This window comes from Sebastes fasciatus, chromosome 21 (genome assembly GCF_043250625.1).
Source record: "Sebastes fasciatus isolate fSebFas1 chromosome 21, fSebFas1.pri, whole genome shotgun sequence".
Classification (NCBI taxonomy): domain Eukaryota; kingdom Metazoa; phylum Chordata; class Actinopteri; order Perciformes; family Sebastidae; genus Sebastes; species Sebastes fasciatus.
Window position 1 is genome coordinate 5,608,984 of NC_133815.1, and position 19,474 is coordinate 5,628,457.

The 19,474-nt window shown below is 39.6% G+C and overlaps 1 protein-coding gene across 1 annotated transcript; it reads left to right on the forward strand.

Annotated features, from left to right (window-relative positions):
- The first annotated feature begins 762 nt into the window (after nt 1-762).
- Nucleotides 763-18,049, forward strand: gad2 (glutamate decarboxylase 2). The gene is made up of 16 exons (XM_074621717.1): nt 763-1,501; nt 2,113-2,175; nt 2,300-2,449; nt 3,207-3,440; nt 5,144-5,234; nt 6,451-6,563; nt 7,066-7,181; nt 7,575-7,654; nt 8,338-8,392; nt 8,558-8,674; nt 9,712-9,776; nt 9,871-9,949; nt 10,044-10,193; nt 10,688-10,795; nt 13,438-13,527; nt 15,167-18,049. Exons 1-16 carry the CDS (start codon nt 1,426-1,428, stop codon nt 15,338-15,340), a joined length of 1,761 nt encoding a protein of 586 aa, XP_074477818.1. The 5' UTR covers nt 763-1,425; the 3' UTR covers nt 15,341-18,049.
- The last annotated feature ends 1,425 nt before the right edge of the window (nt 18,050-19,474 follow it).

Consider the following 19,474-nt stretch of genomic DNA (forward strand, 5'->3'; position numbering starts at 1 on the left):
GAAAAATACAGTTTGAACTGGGTTTTTTTTTAATTAATTTCACAGTATTTTACATTTAATTTACTGTTTAAAGATATAGCTGTTTTTCACATTTCTTTTACATTATCTTACTGATTTGTTTTAATGCATTATTTATTTTTTACATACATTTTAATAAACATTATTTTTTGCCTAGATAAATAGACTTAGCAGGTTACAGACAATAGTCACACTAAATACAATTAAAGGCACTTGTTAGGAAAAAGGCTATAATAGACTTGTTGACACTTTTCCCAAAAATGTCTGTCTATAGCTGAGTACAGAATGCAAACCAGAACAACATGTGAGCTAATTCACTGATTTTACAATCATGTACAATGTACAAGCCTCACATGAGCAGATCAGGTCCCAGAATTCAAGAAATACTGCATGAAACTGTTACTGATGATACTTTAGACAGTTGATCAGCAGTAAAGTGCTGTTTTTTAAGAGTGCATTATAGTTCAGTTAAAAAACTGCACTGTTTTTATCAATAACAGGTTAATACTGTTGGAATCCTGCTGTAAATTAACAGCAATTGTTTACAGTGTAAGATATCTTGATATTTTTGGGGAAGAAAGTAATCATATTTATATGTGCAATAAAAAAAATAGATCTTTGGGAATTATTCACTGTGAAACAAGTAACGAGTAATAAATACTTTTGGAGTAACGAGCCCCAACACTGACAGAGGAGTGGAGCGACCCATGCGCGCAATTAGAGCAGCTGGTGTCTCAAAGAAATAGGTCTTCTTCACTTGGCGTGCAGATGAATTAGTTTGCATTCACTACTGTCTCTGCATGGAGGTTGAGTTCAGCTCGCATGATGCAAAATGTTACGGATGTATGGAGGAGTCACGACGCACGGCACGACGCCACGCAGCTCGTCATGACTTGAAGATGGGATTTCTTTAGTGACGTGAAATTTAGGTTGGATGCAATTAGGCATTAGGTTAGTACGTGCTGCTGCAGCGGCTGGAGCTTCTAGCTGCTCACTGTGGCAACACTTTGCATCACCTCTTTTGGCTGCAGCACATTTTTATTCTATTTTTTATTACAAATTTTCATGCAAAGCTGCAGATTTTTGCACCTGAAATATTAATTTCCATGGAAAGCTTTGCGCGCAGGTGAAGTCAAGTGTGTGCGGATTTCTCTGGAAGGACGCTGCTTTACGCTTCGTGCACCTGTGGACACCGTGCATGCATTTTCTGCACCTTTTTCTTTCTTTTACGCGTTTTTATTTCTAGGCTTTTTCCTGCAGCATTACGCGTCTATCGGATGCGCGTCTGTCGGAGAGGTCTGGTCACATTCAGCACATCATCATCAGCTCCAGGCAGCTTGTGGATGGGCTCTGTCGGTCTCCGGCTCTCCAGCAGCAGCAGCAGCAGCTCCTAACTAAGCTCGAACGATGGCATCCCAGGGTTTCTGGTCTCTCGGAGGAGATAATGCAGGAGCCAACACCGGGAATCAGAGCCCAAGTACGCGTGAGTGTCTTCAAAAACACCTCTGATGGAGCTGCTCTCTAATCCCAGTGCATTGTCTCAAACCAGTGCGCAGCGTTTTGGTGCACAAACAGGCCTGCTGTATCCATAATCTACACATTTTGCTTTTTACGCATTTTCTTCTTTCACTCTGCAGGATGCATTTTTTTGTCGAAATGGCTCTTTTATTGCAACTTGCAGGATGCATTTTGTCGAAATGGCTCTTATATTGCAACTTGCATGACGCTTTTTATCGAAATGGCTCTTATAATGCAACTTGCATGATGCTTTTTTTTCTAAAATGGCTCTTATATTGCAACTTGCAGCATGCATTTTGTCTAAAATGGCTCTTTTATTGCAACTTGCAGGATGCTTTTTGCCGAAATGGCTCTTATATTGCAACTTGCAGGATGCATTTTGTCTAAATGGCTCTTATATTGCAATTTGCATGACGGTTTTTGTCGAAATGGCTCTTATATTGCAACTTGCAGGATGCATTTTGTCGAAATGGCTCTTATATTGCAACTTGCATGAAATTTTTTTTTTTTTTTTATTATTTTAAAGTTGGACTGTGAAACCTGAAGCATCTTTTTATGATTTTCTCTCACCTGCAGCCAGAGCTTGGTGTCAAGCAGCGGCCCAGAAATTATCAGGAGGAATTGGATCGAAATTATGTGGTATGTTGCTTCACAGTGGAGGGAGAATAGTGGCTGGGTGGGGGACGCTGTTATTTCCACCATTATATTTACAACCTTGTCGACAATAAAGATATTAAAATGTGTGTTTTTGTGATGTCAAAAGCGCTGCTGAACGTCGGTGAGCTGGAGAAACCAGCCGATCCGGCTGTCAAGCAGCCGCCGGAGACGGAGGCTGCAGGCACCTGCGGCTGCAACAAATCCTGCAACTGCACCAAAGCTGCTCCTGTAGCCTTCTCCGACCTCTATTCAACAGGTACAGAAAGAAAGCATGCAGATTAAAACACTGTCGGACTCCTGATCTGTCTCATTGAGTCGCAGCTTGGCCTCGCTTTGGATTATCCTCATTTAATAGAGACGTTTTCATTCAGTAGAGAAAAAAAACAACATAAGCAAGTTATTTCTTATAGTGTAGTCTTTTTTTCTTTTTTTTTTAATTAATGAAAAACATCAGGAAATATATTAGTTGACATTTTGCAAATCGATTTTTTGTCAATTTAAATGTCATTTAATCAGTTGGGGGGAAAAACACCATAGACAAGTTATGTCTTATAGTGTAGGTATTCTTTTTTTTTAATTAATGAAAAACATCAGGAAATATGTGAAATGACATTTTGCAAATCGATTTTTTGTCAATTTAAATATCATTTTTATTGATCATCAAAGAGATGATACGCCCATCGTCAATACAATACACATAAAAAAAATCAAAGGAAAAAATGTGCGTAACTGGATGAAATAAATCAGCATGTGTATATATACATATATTTTTCATAACTACAGTATTCAGTGAGTTATAGTGAACGTTTTTGCAGTTTTTTTGGAGAGGTCACCTTCAGCAGAATCTCTTGTTTTGAGGTGTTGATTTTGCAGAAACTTCCTTAAATTTTACCTGTAAAAATGTAGGCCTGCAGGATCATTTCACAGCAAAAAGGCCTACACATATGCATCTTAATGTTGCATGAAAACAGGCTCAATATAACTCACAAAATGTCTCCCCTTTTTATTTCCAGACCTGTTACCTGCCATGGATGGCGACGCCAAAACACTGACCTTCCTGCAGGAGGTCGTGGATATTTTAATGGCTTACATCGTGGAGTCTTTCGACCGAGAAACGAAAGTGATTGATTTTCATTATCCAAACGAGCTGCTGCAGATGAACAACTGGGAGCTGCAGGGCGAGCCGGCCAACCTGGATGAGATCTTGATCAGCTGTCGTGCTACTCTCAAATACGCCATCAAAACAGGTCAGGACTGAGTCTGCACGGTGGATGCATGCTTTATAAATAACCTGCTTTATTTATGACTCTTTAAATGTGCTAAAAACAGCTTCAGTTTTGCATGTTAGGAAATATTCCTCACCTTATAGCTGCAGCTTTTACATGAATGTAGGCCTAAAGTCAGGCCTGCTGCATGTCTTTGTGTTAAATATGTCTAAATCATAATATGCATTTAATATCTCCTATCATACAAAGCATATAAAGAGAAAATAACTATACATAGCACAGTCCTATAAGGTTAGGACTGAGTCTGCATGGTGGATGCATGCTTTATAAATAGCCTGCTTTATTTCTGACTCTTAAAATGTGCTAAAAGCAGTTTCATATAGGCATGTTAGGAAATATTCCTCACTTTAAAGCTGCAGCTTTTACATTAATGTAGGCCTAAAATCTGGCCTGCTGCATGTCTTTGTGTTAAATATGTCTAAATCATAATATGCATTTAATATCTCCTATCTCATACAAAACATATAAAGAGAAATGGACTATATATAGCACAGAATCCTATATTATATAACACTGAAAAACTAGAATATATAACAGATGATAAAATCTATCACTAATTGGCAAAGAGGTGAATCCTATCCCATTTTTATTAAAGGATAATACAGAATAAAAGAGTAAAACAAAGAAAATAACAGACAACAATCTGTTTTAAATATATATATAAAAAACAAATGATGTCTATTTAAAAAAGCAACCTGGAAGCTGTCCTCCTCCTCCTCTTCCTCCTCCTCCTCCTCCTCTTCCTCCTCCTCTTTTTCGTGGCCACCAGACCGATAAATGCAGTGACGCAGTAAATTTGGTTCACCAAGTAGGAGATAATAGGCTAATAACCAGGCTTCATAGGCCAAGTCTATTATTCTCCCCTCTCTGACACACACAGGAGAACATTTATATACATTTATTCACAGATTTCAAACCCCAAAAAACAAATAAAGACATATATTTATAGATTTTTACTTTAAGTCCCTTATGCACATTTAATAAATTGCATTTAACAGAAATAAGGACATTTAAAGTTTTTTTTTATTATGTGCAGTATTTGTCAACAATTGTAACTGCTCCTATGAAGACTTATTTTATATTATTAACTGTCTTTTACTATATAGTTATTCATTATCTGTCTATACATCAGCATCCACTTATGGGTTCCTATAGGAGGAGTTATACAGATGTTGTTGACAAATTAATTAACAAACGTATCTTCTTCAAACTACAGTATAGTATTTATTACAGTAAACGTTTATATACTGCTGCAGGGTTAAAGTAGAGTGTTACATTGCATGCTTATAATGTAAAATAAAGGATAATTCAAGTGTCTATTTTAGATATTCAGCATGAATCAGACTTTTAGATAAAAAAACTAATTTTTCTTGTTTTTAAAAAAACATCCATATTTAATTAACTCGTTTTCAGAGCTGCTTTGTGTGTGCTGTCGCCTGTATTATGAAACAAAGGTGGCAGTTTGGGTGTTTATACCCTCCACTAAATTCCTATGCAACACCAAATGCATTCATTATTTCTAACCTGCAATTAAAGCATTTAGAAGATGTTCCTTTCTGCACAAACTCAGCATGAACACACAGAAAGAAGCATATTTCAATTTTCCAGATAAAATATTGCAGCCGTCTCACACCCTTCCTCTCTCTCTCCTCCTGTTCCTCCAGCCCATCCCAGGTACTTCAATCAGCTCTCTACAGGATTAGACATGGTCGGCCTGGCAGCCGACTGGCTAACATCCACCGCCAACACCAATATGTAAGTATGTGGCCCCTTCGTCGTGATTTAAAATGCTGATAATGATAATGACAATGAATTCCATTTCCGGTCCATCCGTATGCCGTCTGCAGGTGCTGATAGCAGCTTCTTTTTTTTCCACTCAATCATGGCAAATGAAAAGGGTGAAATGAAAGGCAGACACCCTCCCACCCAGCCCACACCCACCCACCACCACCACCCTGCAGCCCTCCCACCTCTGCCTTTTATCCCTCCCCCTCACCTCCGATCTCCATGGGGATTCAAGGGGAGAAAATTAGCCCTGAAATTAAATTCAGTCTAATCTGGAGCTAATTTTGATGTGTGTTTTTGGGGTGATAAACTCTGCAAGAGCCAGCCTTGGCAACACTGCAAAATAAGCCTGCTGTTGACACACGGTGGGGGTTTAAAATGACTGCAGCTAATACACTTAGTATTAGTATAAAAATACATCAGGAGGCAATACTGGAAATGTACTTTTTAGTGCAGCAAGGATGATGAAAATGTGAGACAACAGAGAGCACATTTGGGTGTAGAGCTGCAACGATTAATCGATTAATTATCAACTATTAAATTAATTACATCAATATTGATAATCGATTAATCGGTTTAAGTAATTTTTTAAGAAAAAAAGTAAAAATTCTCTGATTGCAGCTTCTTAAATGTGATTATTTTCTGGTTTCTTTACTCCTCCATGAGAGTAAACTGATTATCTTTGAGTTGTGGACAAAACAAGACATTTGAGGATGTCATCTTGGACTTTGGGAAACACTGATCAACATTTTTCACCATTTTATATACCAAACAACTAATCTATTAATCAAGTAAATAATCTACAGATTAATCGACTATGAAAATAATCGTCAGTTGCAGCCCTACTTATGAAATGTGGCCTGTGACGTGGAAAAAGAAATGGATGCTAGTACATTTTGTTCAAAAGCATCAATGCAAATTAACATATTTATGCCTCCTCATGGTGAAGCCTGTACAATCAACAATTATTCTACATGTTATTACACAAAATATTGTGTTTTATCCTCCAATAATTTGAATGATTTAATGTTTTATCCACCTCCTCAATTTCACTTCTAAATATGTCCTGAAGCAGCCAAACTGCAGTGAAAAAAAACGTCCATTTACTGGCTATTTTTCGGGGATGAGTCATGGCACATTTTGTGTAACCATCCAGCACCATGTGATGTCTTCTTGTGTAACGCAGGTTCACCTATGAGGTGGCTCCTGTCTTTGTGCTGCTGGAATACGTCACTCTGAAGAAGATGAGGGAGATCGTTGGCTGGGCGGATGGGCGAGGAGATGGCATTTTCTCTCCTGGTATGTACGGCGACGCCAATCCTGCCACCCCTCTGCTTCACTGAGAATGGACCTGCCTGCCTGCCTGCCTGCCTGCGTGCGTGCGTGCGCGCGCGCGCGTGTGTGTGTGTGTGTGTGTGTGTGTGTGTGTGTGTGTCGATTTGCATTTTGATGATATAAATGGAAGTCGTTTCAAAGCCAATTAGCATAAAATCATTTTTCCAACTCAAGCCCCCACCTCCCTACCCTCCAATCTTTAATTCCTCTCATGCATTTCTGTTTGACACGTGATGATGAGGAGCAATCATTGGAGAATTAGACTGTGATTGGCCCTGACATTGTGGACAGCTGGATGCAGTGTCATCCCTCGATACGCTCTCGATACGCTGCAAACAAAAGATCTTTGTTGTTTGATTATTTCAAACATGCACGGACATTTTTAAACTCTGTTCTGAAGCGCTGCATCATTCCCATGAGACTCTACAGTACCTCTGTAAATCACTGAGCCCTGTCTGTCCTCTAGGTGGTGCTATTTCTAATATGTACGCCATGCTGCTGGCTCGCTTCAAGATGTTCCCTGAAGTGAAGGAGAAAGGAATGTCATCCGTTCCCCGACTGGTGGCCTTCACATCTGAACATGTAGGCATTTATGCTTCAATTCAGCTGTTAAACATTATCAATATGTGTCTTATTGGATCAAATAATGAGCATTGATCGCTATGTGAACTGTTTTCTTGAATCAAAAGTCAAAGATCTTCCTCTCAGGTGCAGGAATAACCTCAAATAGTTTTGCACATTTTAGCTGTGGCTGTGATGTGTGTTTTTAAAAGTGACTTTGTGTCGCTCTGATATAAAGCTGACATTACACAGGAGGACACAAGGTGACTGGTGTGTCTGTCACCTCCTTCATCTTTAAAGGACGAAGCTGTTTGACAATTTTTATTATATATTTCCAGATTGTTCCCCTCCTGTAACCTGGTGTACAGATAGTTAAACACAGTCTCTTCATTTATTTCTCTGTCTATCTTTCAGAGCCATTTCTCAATCAAAAAAGGAGCAGCAGCTCTCGGCATCGGGACAGAGAGTGTGATCTGCATCAAAGCAGATGAATGGTAAAGTCGGCCTCTCATTTCAAAACATTTCTGTAGCAGAGCTTTTTTTTCCTCTCCCATTAATCATCTCATGACCCCTCAGATTAATCTTGTGACCCTTTGGAAGGGCCAGACCCCTAGCTTGGGAGCCACTGGACTAAACTACCTATTGTAACTGTATATAAAGTAGTTAAAACTAGCTTTTGTGCGTGCAAAAGGCAGATATTTGTCTTTGGTTTGCATGTGCTAAATCTGCTATTAAAAAGAGTACATTAAAACACAACATATCACAATCGGACAGGACACATTCAAATACATTTATATAAAAACACAAAACACAATAGAAGCTACAGTAAAAGGAGCACCAGGTACTCGATGGAGAGGACTGAATCAAGGTTAAATAAATAGATATAAAGTGCTGTGTGATGAGGTTGCAGGCTGGCTTCAAAAAGTATATGTCCTTACTAATTAAGATATTTTAACACAACAGGGATAAACAATTTTTATAGAGATGTTTACACATTGATGCATCAGTATAAAGCACATTTTGCAGATAATACTTAAGTATTTAAAAGCATGAGTATTTTTACATTGTTTTATTGGTATTTTCACATACAGTATGTAAATGATCTGAATACTTCCTCCACCATTGATGAATTCACAAACAACTCGAGAAGTGACTGATGCTTGTTTTTCTTCTGCAGTGGTAAAATGATCCCAGCTGACCTTGAGAGGAGAATACTGGAGGCGAAACAGAAGGTACTGTGATACACATTAATAACACAGCTATAAATACTGCAGATATTACTTCACACAGTTCGTTTTCTGGTCTTCAGTCGACTGAAACCGCTGTGATGATAAAACATTGTTATAACAGCATCAGCTGCTTTTATATCCAATCATTTCCTGTTCGTGCCTCTGCAGGGTTTTGTTCCTTTCTTTGTGAGTGCGACGGCTGGAACAACCGTGTACGGAGCCTTTGACCCTCTCATCGCCATTTCTGACATCTGCAAAAAGTACAACGTCTGGATGCACGTGGATGTGAGTAAAACAAATTGATCTTTTCTGTGGAATCTACATCTCCTGTTGCCTCATTTCTGTTATAACCTAAAATGTCTGTGATGCACAACATCTTTAGTGAAGGAATACAGAGAAATAGTGAGCTCGCCAGTGACTTTGACAAATCTATTACGTCTGTCTCGCCTCTAACTGCTCGCGGTTGACCCAGATAGGAGCCAGCCATTTCCTATCTAACACTGGGGATTAGAAAAAGTGGAACAGAGGCTGTAAATCATCTTCTCCTCCCCTGACTTTGCCATCATGGGCCCTCTCACTGAAGGAACTCTATCTATTAATGAAGGTGATTTAGTCCTGACAGGGGGACACCTCTATTAAGAGACATAAATGGCCTTATCTATCATTCCTCAACTGGCTGAGATGGGAGAAAAACACATCCTGCTTTGTAGTGTTGTGGCTCCCGCTGCGTTTGTTGGAATATGTGCTTTTATGGATGAAATAAGTGTGTTTGGAGGCCTTTTTAACTCTCAGTAGTAAACATTACGAGGCCGGGAAATCCAGAGATGCTTGTAAAAACATCCACACAAGCTTCTGACATTTACACCTTTTGGAAAGCTGACAGTGGTACCAATGTTTAGCGTGAAGAATTAGACCATCAGGCAAAGCTGAAACTCAACAGGGAGGAACAATTATTTTCATAATCGTTCAATCTGCCAAATATTAATAGTATGCAGTATGTTAGTATGTGAGTTGATCACAGCCCTGGTTTGATGCTAAACTGCATTTCGTTGTCTCAGTACCTGTGCTCTGTGCAGGGACAATAAAGTTTAATCCACTCTAAAAAGAAAGAAAAGCAAATCTCTGAAAACCCTGATCCTACATTTCCCACAATGCAAATTGATATTATGTATTGTTAGACCCTCTGTACCTTGTAAATTTTTGCGTTACTTCTCAGTAGTGTAGTGAATTGATTTTGCATGTAAAATCAGTGGAGTGTCCCTTTTAAGTAAAAGCTTAACCGTGAAGTTGTATTGATGTGTGATTATTGTCTGTCCTGTCAGGGTGCGTGGGGAGGAAGTCTCCTCATGTCCCGGAGACACAGGTGGAAGCTGGACGGAGTTGACAGGCAAGTGATATTTTTTAGGGAGTGAACACAAACTGACAGGAACTTAACGAGCATTTAAAGTAACGATGCTGGTGGTTGTTTCTGTTAACTGCAGGGCCAATTCAGTAACATGGAACCCACACAAGATGATGTCCGTCCCTCTGCAGTGTTCGGCCCTGCTGGTCAGAGAGGAGGTACAGTAGGCTACATCTTCACATACATACAGTACATGTGAGTATTTGTTTTGGTTTTCTTGTAATTGTAAACATTGTGGATGTGATTTTTCAGGGTCTGATGCAGAACTGCAACCAGATGCATGCCTGCTACCTGTTCCAGCAGGACAAACACTACGACCTTTCCTACGATACCGGGGACAAAGCGATGCAGTGCGGACGCCACGTGGACATCTTCAAGCTGTGGCTCATGTGGAGAGCCAAGGTAATTTGCTCTCTTGCTCATATTTGCATGCAGTTCTTTGAAATGCAGACAGATTTTTGTGATGATAAGTAGACTTCCTTATGTTGTACCTTTGGTGGTCAGTGTGTGATGTCCACCTCAACATTATATAACAAATATACCAGTGGTTTCTGGGATTTCATTTCAAATATATACATTTGAAACCTAACTTTTTTCATTTTTTAACCAAAGCAATTCACAGGAAAGAATATGGAAAACTTAATTTGACTGAATAGTATTTTGTCGTAGGGTAAAAAGAATTACCTAATTTCCTTGGTGTCAAACCCTGAATCCTGTGGGACTAATAAAGGAATGTCTTATCTTATCTTATCTTATCTTATCGTCAAGTTTTGGATATTTAAGCTTATTTAATAGATAGATAGTTCTTATGCTCAATGCTCAATCAAAGAAGTTTGGCCATCCCTGGTCTAAACAAATGTTTCAAAACCAGCAGATTCAAATCTTTTCTTTGACAGGGCACCATTGGGTTTGAGGCTCAGATTGACAAATGTTTGGAGCTGTCGGAGTACCTCTACAACAAGATCAAGGACAGAGAAGGATACGAGATGGTCTTTGACGGGAAGGTACGTCCACGTTTATCTTTCACTCTCCTCAAGGATTATCCATCCACATAATCAGAGAAAAGTAGCCAACATTAGTCCATGTTGCTTCTTTCACCGCCGTGTGTTCAGTGTCATTATGGGTGACTTGATTGACGCGCAATGTGCCCTTTCTTTGTGTTGGATGAATGCCATTTTTACCTCTAGCTGCCAGTATAATGTGCTGCTATTATGTCTAATGAATAGCACAGCAGCCTGTAATTGCTCATATGCATATGAATATCACAGTGTCTGAAATATCCTCTACAACAGCCCAAACATATGCGAGTCTGATGAGGTTATTAAGCTAAAAACTCTTTTATAAGAGGAGTGCTTGGACACTCAGAGTCATTTATAGTGAAAGCTCTTTAATGTTTCAAGGCTTATTGTTTTCCTGCTGAGCCACAAAACGGCTCAGAGCATCATGACGAGAGGATGGTGGGAGAAAGCCAAGTCCTCTGGGCAGCGGCCCAGGTGTTCACTTGTCTGTACCTCCCAATGAGCCATTACATCAATCTGATGTTGAATATACTGCGGCCGAACCAGCCGGGCTGTATAAACGAGGCTGGTGTGCATGGCTAGTCAGCTGTTGGTAATGAATGCTTTAGGCAGACAGGCTGCTCCAGCAGGGCTTCACATGCCAAAATATAGAGCTGTGCTAGCTTTCAGACATATAGAGAGTATCTGAGGAGGACGCAGCTACCTGTCTGATGCTGGGAACAACTAATGGATTTCCTTTTTGAGCTGAAAGCCATTTTCAAAAAGAAAAGTTCCAGCTTGGAGAAATGGACAGTTGCTTTCAGTGCCTTTTATGTTGTGCTATCTGTAGGATTTCAGGCAAGCATGACTGGTAAATAGGTGTATATGTGTACTGTATATCCATTTATATGTGTATAGTTGTAGGTTTATGTATGTATGATGTTTATAAAAACACTTATTTACAATTATAACAACACATATTGATCGTTTTTCATTACAATGTTGAAGCCACTATGTGATGTGTGGAAGGTTCGTCTGATAGCATCTCCTAAATTATTCTTATACACGGCTTTGTTGAATTCTCGATTCTCATTGGTCAATCACGGTGTTATACGGTCTGTTATTTCTTTATATTTCTTTATATAGTGCTCTGTACAACATACCGTTGCTATGTGTAACAGACCGTTGCTATGTATAACAGACCGTTGCTATGTATAACAGACCGTTGCTATGTATAACAGATGTTGCTATGTACTGTATAACAGACGTTGCTATGAATAACAGACCGTTGCTATGTATAACAGACCGTTGCTATGCATAAGAGACCGTTGTTATGTGTAACAGACTGTTACTACGTGCAACAGACCGTTGATATGTGTAACAGACCGTTACTATGTATAACAGACCGTTACTATGTATAACAGACCGTTACTACGTATAACAGACCGTTGATATGTATAACAGCTCGTTACTATGCATAACAGACCGTTACTACGTATAACAGACCGTTGCTACGTATAACAGACCGTTGCTACGAATAACGAACCGTTGCTACGTATAACAGATCGTTGCTACGAATAACAAACCGTTGCTGCGTATAACAAACCGTTGCTACGTATAACAGACCGTTACTACGTATAACAGACTGTTACTATGTATAACAGACCGTTAATACGTATAACAGACCGTTGATATGTATAACAGACCGTTGATATGTATAACAGACCGTTACTACGTATAACAGACCGTTGCTACGTATAACAGACCGTTGCTACGAATAACAAACCGTTGCTATGTATTGTTGCTGTGAATAAAAGACTGTTTCTGCTTCTCAGACTGACTTTTTCTTTTTTGTCAGGGCATTTGATTTGATTGATTGCTGTCGGATTTTCAACTAATATAACAAAAAACAAAATCTTTTTCAACCCTACTCTGTTTTGGTGTTCACCAACTCCTGAAGGAGTTTCTGGCCTTTTAGCTGCTAAATGTTTGACTGCATTTACTTGTTGCTAACTTTGTCTGTCTGCCAGTCTGGGCAGGTAGTGTACGGCGGGTTCATCCAAACATTTTTGTTGAAGACAGCTTCCTGTGAGACTGAATCAAAACAGTAACGTTACGGCCCGTAGAACCAAAACAATGAGATGCAAAAACGCTCTTTAATAACGAGGGGAACTGCAGAGCAAAAAGAAACTTGACTTGAACTTGCAGAGTCAGGTAATAATTATCTGTGGGTTAATTAGCATGAGCTATTCTTTCGAAATTATACATAGTCATTTGATCCATCGTTAATATAAAAATAGTGATTAGAGCAGCTTTAAACATACAGCTAAAGAGCTTTTAATTACAATGTGCTCCTTGTCGGTTGTATGTGATTATAACATCTCTCAAAGTATTCCGATATCTTATCTTTTTTTTTACAGAAAAATGAGACAAGACATTATAAAGCTACCACTGGCGGCGCCAAAGACACTCTACAAACTCTACACATAGTGGCTTTAATTTTCATAACAGACATTTTAAAAACCAATCACATCATCATGATACAATGAAAATCTGTAATATTGAATTATTCCTCAGTCCTAAATTTGCATGTCTTGCTTTGTGTGAGTTTATTCCTTTCATGTCTTGTCAACTGTGTGTCCCCTCAGCCTCAGCACACCAACGTCTGCTTCTGGTACCTCCCTCCTGGGATCCGCTACATGGAGGACAAAGAGGAGAGGAAGAAACACTTACACAAGGTGGGTGAGCGGAGATAAGAAGCCTGACTATAATATCTACCAAAAACACATTTCACCGCACCTTTCGCTTGCCCTACAAGCCTTTCAATCCTATCCGGCTTGACCATCACATGTCCTCCTCATTAGGGACGACACTGACGTCCACTTATACTCAGGATTAAAGGAATACTTTGCCATGCACATACTTAGTAAACTGTGACAGGGTTACTCACAGAGGGAGGATATCACAGGCCTGACTTAGAGGGGGTATTCAGTTAGCTAAAGTGGCGTCCATTCAGGGGGTCCCACAGCAGCAGGGCTACTAATTGTCAATTAGGACAAACAGATGGTGTACGTGCCGGCCATACAAAGAGCTCTCTCTCTCTCTCCCTGTAAAACCATCCACCATAAATCGTTTGTCATAGCACATCAAACAGAGAGATTTCCTTTTGTTTTCCAAGTTTGATTGAAAAAAGCGCCGTGGATACGCCTGAAGGAGCTTTCCTCAGTTTCCATTTGCCTTAATGACTTCTAAATGATAACTGGAAAATTGTCAAAAGACTGATTTGATGGAAATCTGCAGGAGCTGATTGATTATTTTACAGAAACTGCAGCGGGACATGTGCAAGAGATTTAGAGGGAATGACTGATTATGTAATGAGAACTACTGTAATGTACTGGCCACAGCACCGCAGTCTTTTTGTACTGTTGTGGTAGAAGAAATACTCAGATCCTTTAGTTATGTAGTTTCAACATTTTTATTGATGTATAATGTGAAAAGGGCACCACAATCACTACTGACAAAAAGGTACACGACACCAAGGGAATTTAAGGATGGCTAGATTATGTCGGACCTGGAGGGCACTGTAAATAAGTCACAGTTAACTTAAAACCTTAAGCAGCAAACTGAATCTGATATGCATATCCTTAAATTGATTAAGGGTCACAATACTGCAACAAGTAGTAAGGCTCGTCTCAAGAGCTGCCACTTGTATGCAGGGAATTACGGACTTACTGTGTGTACGAATCCCTTCTCCTCCAGTTTATCTCAGATGACTTTATAAACGTCACTATTTTTGTGGATTTTATTTAATATATTCTGTATGTTCTCTTCGACCCAGATGTCAAGCAAACAAGTCAGTCCTCTCCCACTCTTGTTAACCCGTTGTTTGTGTCCATCTCAACAAATTCCCGCACAGGCAGCCTGCATTTTGGTTCATTTCCTGCAATTGGGTCGGATTATGTTCTTACTACAATCGAACCGCACTAGAGTTCACTTGGAAATGGTCTGAAACCACGTCTCGCAAGTAGTCTAGGACCGGTTGTTTTGATCCGCACCATAGTATGACCACTGCGTTCACAGCTGCCCAAACGAACTGCACCGGAGTTAGATTAAAACAGACTAAATGTTGGCTTGTAAAAGCGCCCTTAGCGACCAATCCCGAGATCAGTTCTCAAATTCTGCTCTCAAAACTTTTTTTCACTTAAAAACTTGACCCTACTAACTCATTTCATTAGCGATCTTGTCTGTTTTGTGCTTGCTTAGTAGTAGGTAGTTAGACATACTCATTCCCAAATGAACCAAACCAAGGGAATGATGAAATTGTCTCCAGAGTTTATACCGTATAAGATCTTCTCCTCTGTATTCCGGTGTATTCAGGTGGCTCCAGTGATAAAGGCCAGGATGATGGAGTACGGGACGACCATGGTCAGCTACCAACCACAAGGAGACAAGGTCAACTTTTTCCGCATGGTGATCTCAAATCCCGCCGCGGCCTTCGAGGACATCGACTTTCTTATTGAAGAGATTGAACGACTCGGCCAGGATCTATAAGACTCATCTCACCAAATCCTCCCGTGCGTTTCCCCCTTGACGGATGAATTGTTTGTCGTGAATGTACTGGTAAACTTTTTTTCTTTTCTCTCTCTTTCCTCCAAAGTCACATATTTAAGAGTATATTTGAGAAAAAAGATCTATATCTATATATATTATGTATTGTAGCTTTGCCGTGGACTAACTTGGTCCAAAGCTATGTAAAAGTGCTTCTGTCTGCCTTTCCTATAGTGTAGTCGATCCCAGTGAGTGACGTAACTTTATATGTACTTTTTGTGATATGAAATGCTTGTGCAATAAGTCGACGAGGAAGAGTTTTATTTTTTAATCATTTCTCATTTGCCGAGTATGTTGTTAAGTGCCAAACGTGGTTGTGTTCTATAGTAACTTTACATTTTTAAACTTCTGGTTTAAAACAAAACAAAAAAAGCACTTCACCTTACCTCAGCTTAATCAACTGCCTTTACATCTGCACATAGTACTCCAAGACGGTATTCTCTTTACTGGTGATGTATAGCAGCACCAGCGCGTTAAATAAATATCCCAACCAGAGCCGGACGTCAGTAGGGAACATGTACAAAAGAAGGCATTTCCATCAAAATTACACATGAGCAGAGTCAATTTAAAGCATTTATGAAGCATCGTGCATCCCATCGGCCTCTGACAGTTTGGTCCGCAGCTTATGATGCTAATTTAGCTTATTACTTCTAACTGTTTTTACACACACAGACTTCTTTCTAGTGTATTTAAGGTGGTAAAGGCTTGTTAAACCCATTTTGTTTGATGTCAGCAGTTACATGCACACATATTTCCAACCAGGCTGTATATTTAGCTGTGCTTTACATGTTGTAATGGTAATCTAAAATGAGAGTATATCAACATTTTAAGAAGTAACGTAAAGTTATAATCCTTAAGTTTATCTCAAACCCCCATTTCTGCAACAATTAATGACCAACATTTGTTTAGCCATTCAAAGCAATTGCAGTTTTAATTGCCTGTCTTTATATTAGGTTTAATTATTAGTGGCGGAGTTCACCTTCACCACTCGAAATTCAATAAAATAATGCAATCAAATTGATCAGATAGGACACAGTGTAATATGTACAAACAGCATCCCAATACACTAGACCTCTCTGTGTTGTACACATTACATTCCCTCTAGTTTTTTTTTGGTAAACCTCCAACCTTAAAGTTCAAACTGCACTTATGGCTACTACTCCAAAATCTCCTCGCAGCCCATCATTGCTCCTGTTGGCTTTGTTAAGCTATGTTCACACTACGAGCGACAAAAGCAGCAAAATGGCCAGCGTGGCCAGCTACATTGTCGCCGATGAAGTGTTGCTCAAGCGCTGGTTGGCGTAGTTATGTCGTTAAATAGCACCGGGAACTGGCTAACGGCATTTTTGTAGACAGAATGCAACAGGGTGAGACAAAAACATCATTGGAGTGCTGAAAAAAAGACCAGCTCAACTTTATTTGTAACGTGTCACGCAGCAACAAGTGTTGGCATCAAAACACAGCATCATGTACTTGCTGTTATCACAATGAAATTTTAAGGATTATAACTTTAAAGAAACCTCTCCTCTACAGGACCACAACGAGAGAAGCTATTTGTTTTCGGATGAGCACTTAAAGAAAGATCGAGGATCTTAAAGAAAACTGGGAACGGGGCAATAATGGTGTTTAAGTCTGAATATTAAAGGAACTTCACCAGGCTTGCAGCTACTGCATACCTGACATCACTTGCACTAAATCATCGGGGGAGGAGGAGCGTCCCTTAGCATTGCAACTGAGATTTCTTCTTTATTCATTCACAAGCAATATTCAAGTATATATATATATATATATATATATATATATATATATATATATATATATATATATATATATATATATATATATATATATATATATAGATGCAAAACAAATCTAAAGAAACGGCGAATTCACGTGTACAATAGTTAACGATAATCAAGTTTGCTACGAGTTAGCATTAACTAAAAACATGCGTACTGTAGTCAGGGTAGTTGACGGAACGTGAACCAGAGGTTCTGTAGCATTTTCATTAGAACAAGTTAGAGAAGCACAACACGGTCGCTCAGTGTACAATCACTTTTGATCATAGATTGTAAATAGTATTTCAAGATGTCCTAAGTACATATCTTTGTGTATACATACGTGTATATAAGACATATAACCAGAGACTATTTGTGAGGTAAAGTTATTCATATTTTCTTTATCTCCAATATAGATTACCTGTATTTTCATCCTGTTTGTCCAAAAGGCTTTTTTCCTGTGTGTGTGTGTGTGTGTGTGTGTATGATACTTGACTTGGTTTGTGACTCTTCTAGCTATTTCAAAGATGTTTTCAGGGACTGGCTTTAAAGAAACCGACAGATTTCACCTCGAAACACTCCCCAGTCTCGCTCAGAGAGAGAGACTCCACTGGTGTTTGGGTTTTAAATGAATATGCAAAGCCATTTTTGACTCAGAAGCCCTGTGTGTTTTTTGTGCACAAGTGAAATACTTGACGGTATGTGCCAATGTGTACCTTAGTGTGTTTGTAACTGTGTTGCCTTAGTATACATTTGCCAGTATTGTCTAGTTTTCCTCAGAAGGGGAGGTCGTGCACTTTAGAGTATACACATGATCTAATAACGTGCAATGTCCAATGGTTGTTCATAAGTTGATGTTTAAAAAAAAAATAATGTAACTCAAGCTCTTTGGTCTGAATGTGACACGAATCAAGGGTCTGTTGGAAATTAACATTTTTGTTGGAGTTTATAGATATTATAAAAGTTTTACTGTCTTACACCGAATTCACACCAGAGCAGCGGCAGAGTACGGCCTGCGGCAGGCTGCCATGCAATGTCTATGGAAAGCTGGGGACACACCAAGCCGACATCAAAGAACTAGCGGTGACGAAAGCTGCCTGTTGCGTCAAGTCGCCTTTGTCTTGGCCAAAAAGTTGCACTCGAACACACCGCAAAGACTACAGCTGACGGCCCCAAACTGTCCGGCGGCCGACCGTCGGCTTGGTGTGTCGGGGCCAACAGCTGAGGCGGCTGCTCCCGAGCTCAGCGAGCTGCGGCCAAACAAAAAGTTGGGAAAAGTTTAACTTTTAGTGGTGAAGTGCGGCCAGAGAGGACCCGCAGCCGATCAGTAAACAGATCCTGTGACTCCTGTGACATATTGACTTGTGTTACAAAGAATTTCTTCCCGCCTGAAACACTTGGACACGCCGCCCGGCCGCAGAAAATTATTTGAATTTTTTAGAGAAATTAGTGTTTGTAATGGGGCAAGAGAGAGAAAAAATAAGAAATTAATAAATAAAAAAGGGGGTATAGGCAATTTCTTTTTTAATTTAACGAAATGTATTTATTTTTTAATTTTTCAAATGTAATTATTGAGGTGAGGTGCACTTCGCCGCTGCCTGGTGTGAATTACATCCCAACAGAGATTAACCTCAAGTTTAACATATGTTTTAGATTTATGAATCCTATTTCTGTTCCCAGATAACGATTTGGCGTTCACACTGTGACACAGACAACATCAGATTTATGACAGCGACGCTCTTGGAAAGCCAGACATTTTCTTCTCTTGCTGCTGCTGCTGCTTCCTTTGCACGTGCATGCGATGCCTTGCCTATCCAGCTTGTTTGATATCTCCTATATATCTATTTCTATATCTATATATATATATATACATATATACAGTTTGTGTAGCTCCTGTAATTAGCTTTAGTGTCCGATGTATAGCTTTAGCCTGTAGATTAGTGTACTGTCGCTCTAGCCTTTACATGTGATTCTCTGTGTCTTGGGCTTCCTGTAAAGTCTCTCCGTGCTGCAAGCATGCTAACCTCGCCTAGCATTGTACTCCTCTACCGCGCTTGATCTGACTATCTCTATCCTCCGTCTTTCTTCTTCTTCTGCTTGAAGACTGTCGCAGCTCTGATCGTAGAGTATTATATCTATATATGTGTGTTTAGTCCCTCAGCATGTCTCTGAAAGCTCTTCTCTGCTCTGCACCTGTACGACCTTTTTCTCTCTTTCTCTTCCGCTTTCGCCTTCTGGTAGCAGTGACATCGTATCCTCGCGCTTTCCTCTCTCGGCTGCCGCCGCCGCCACGCTGTCG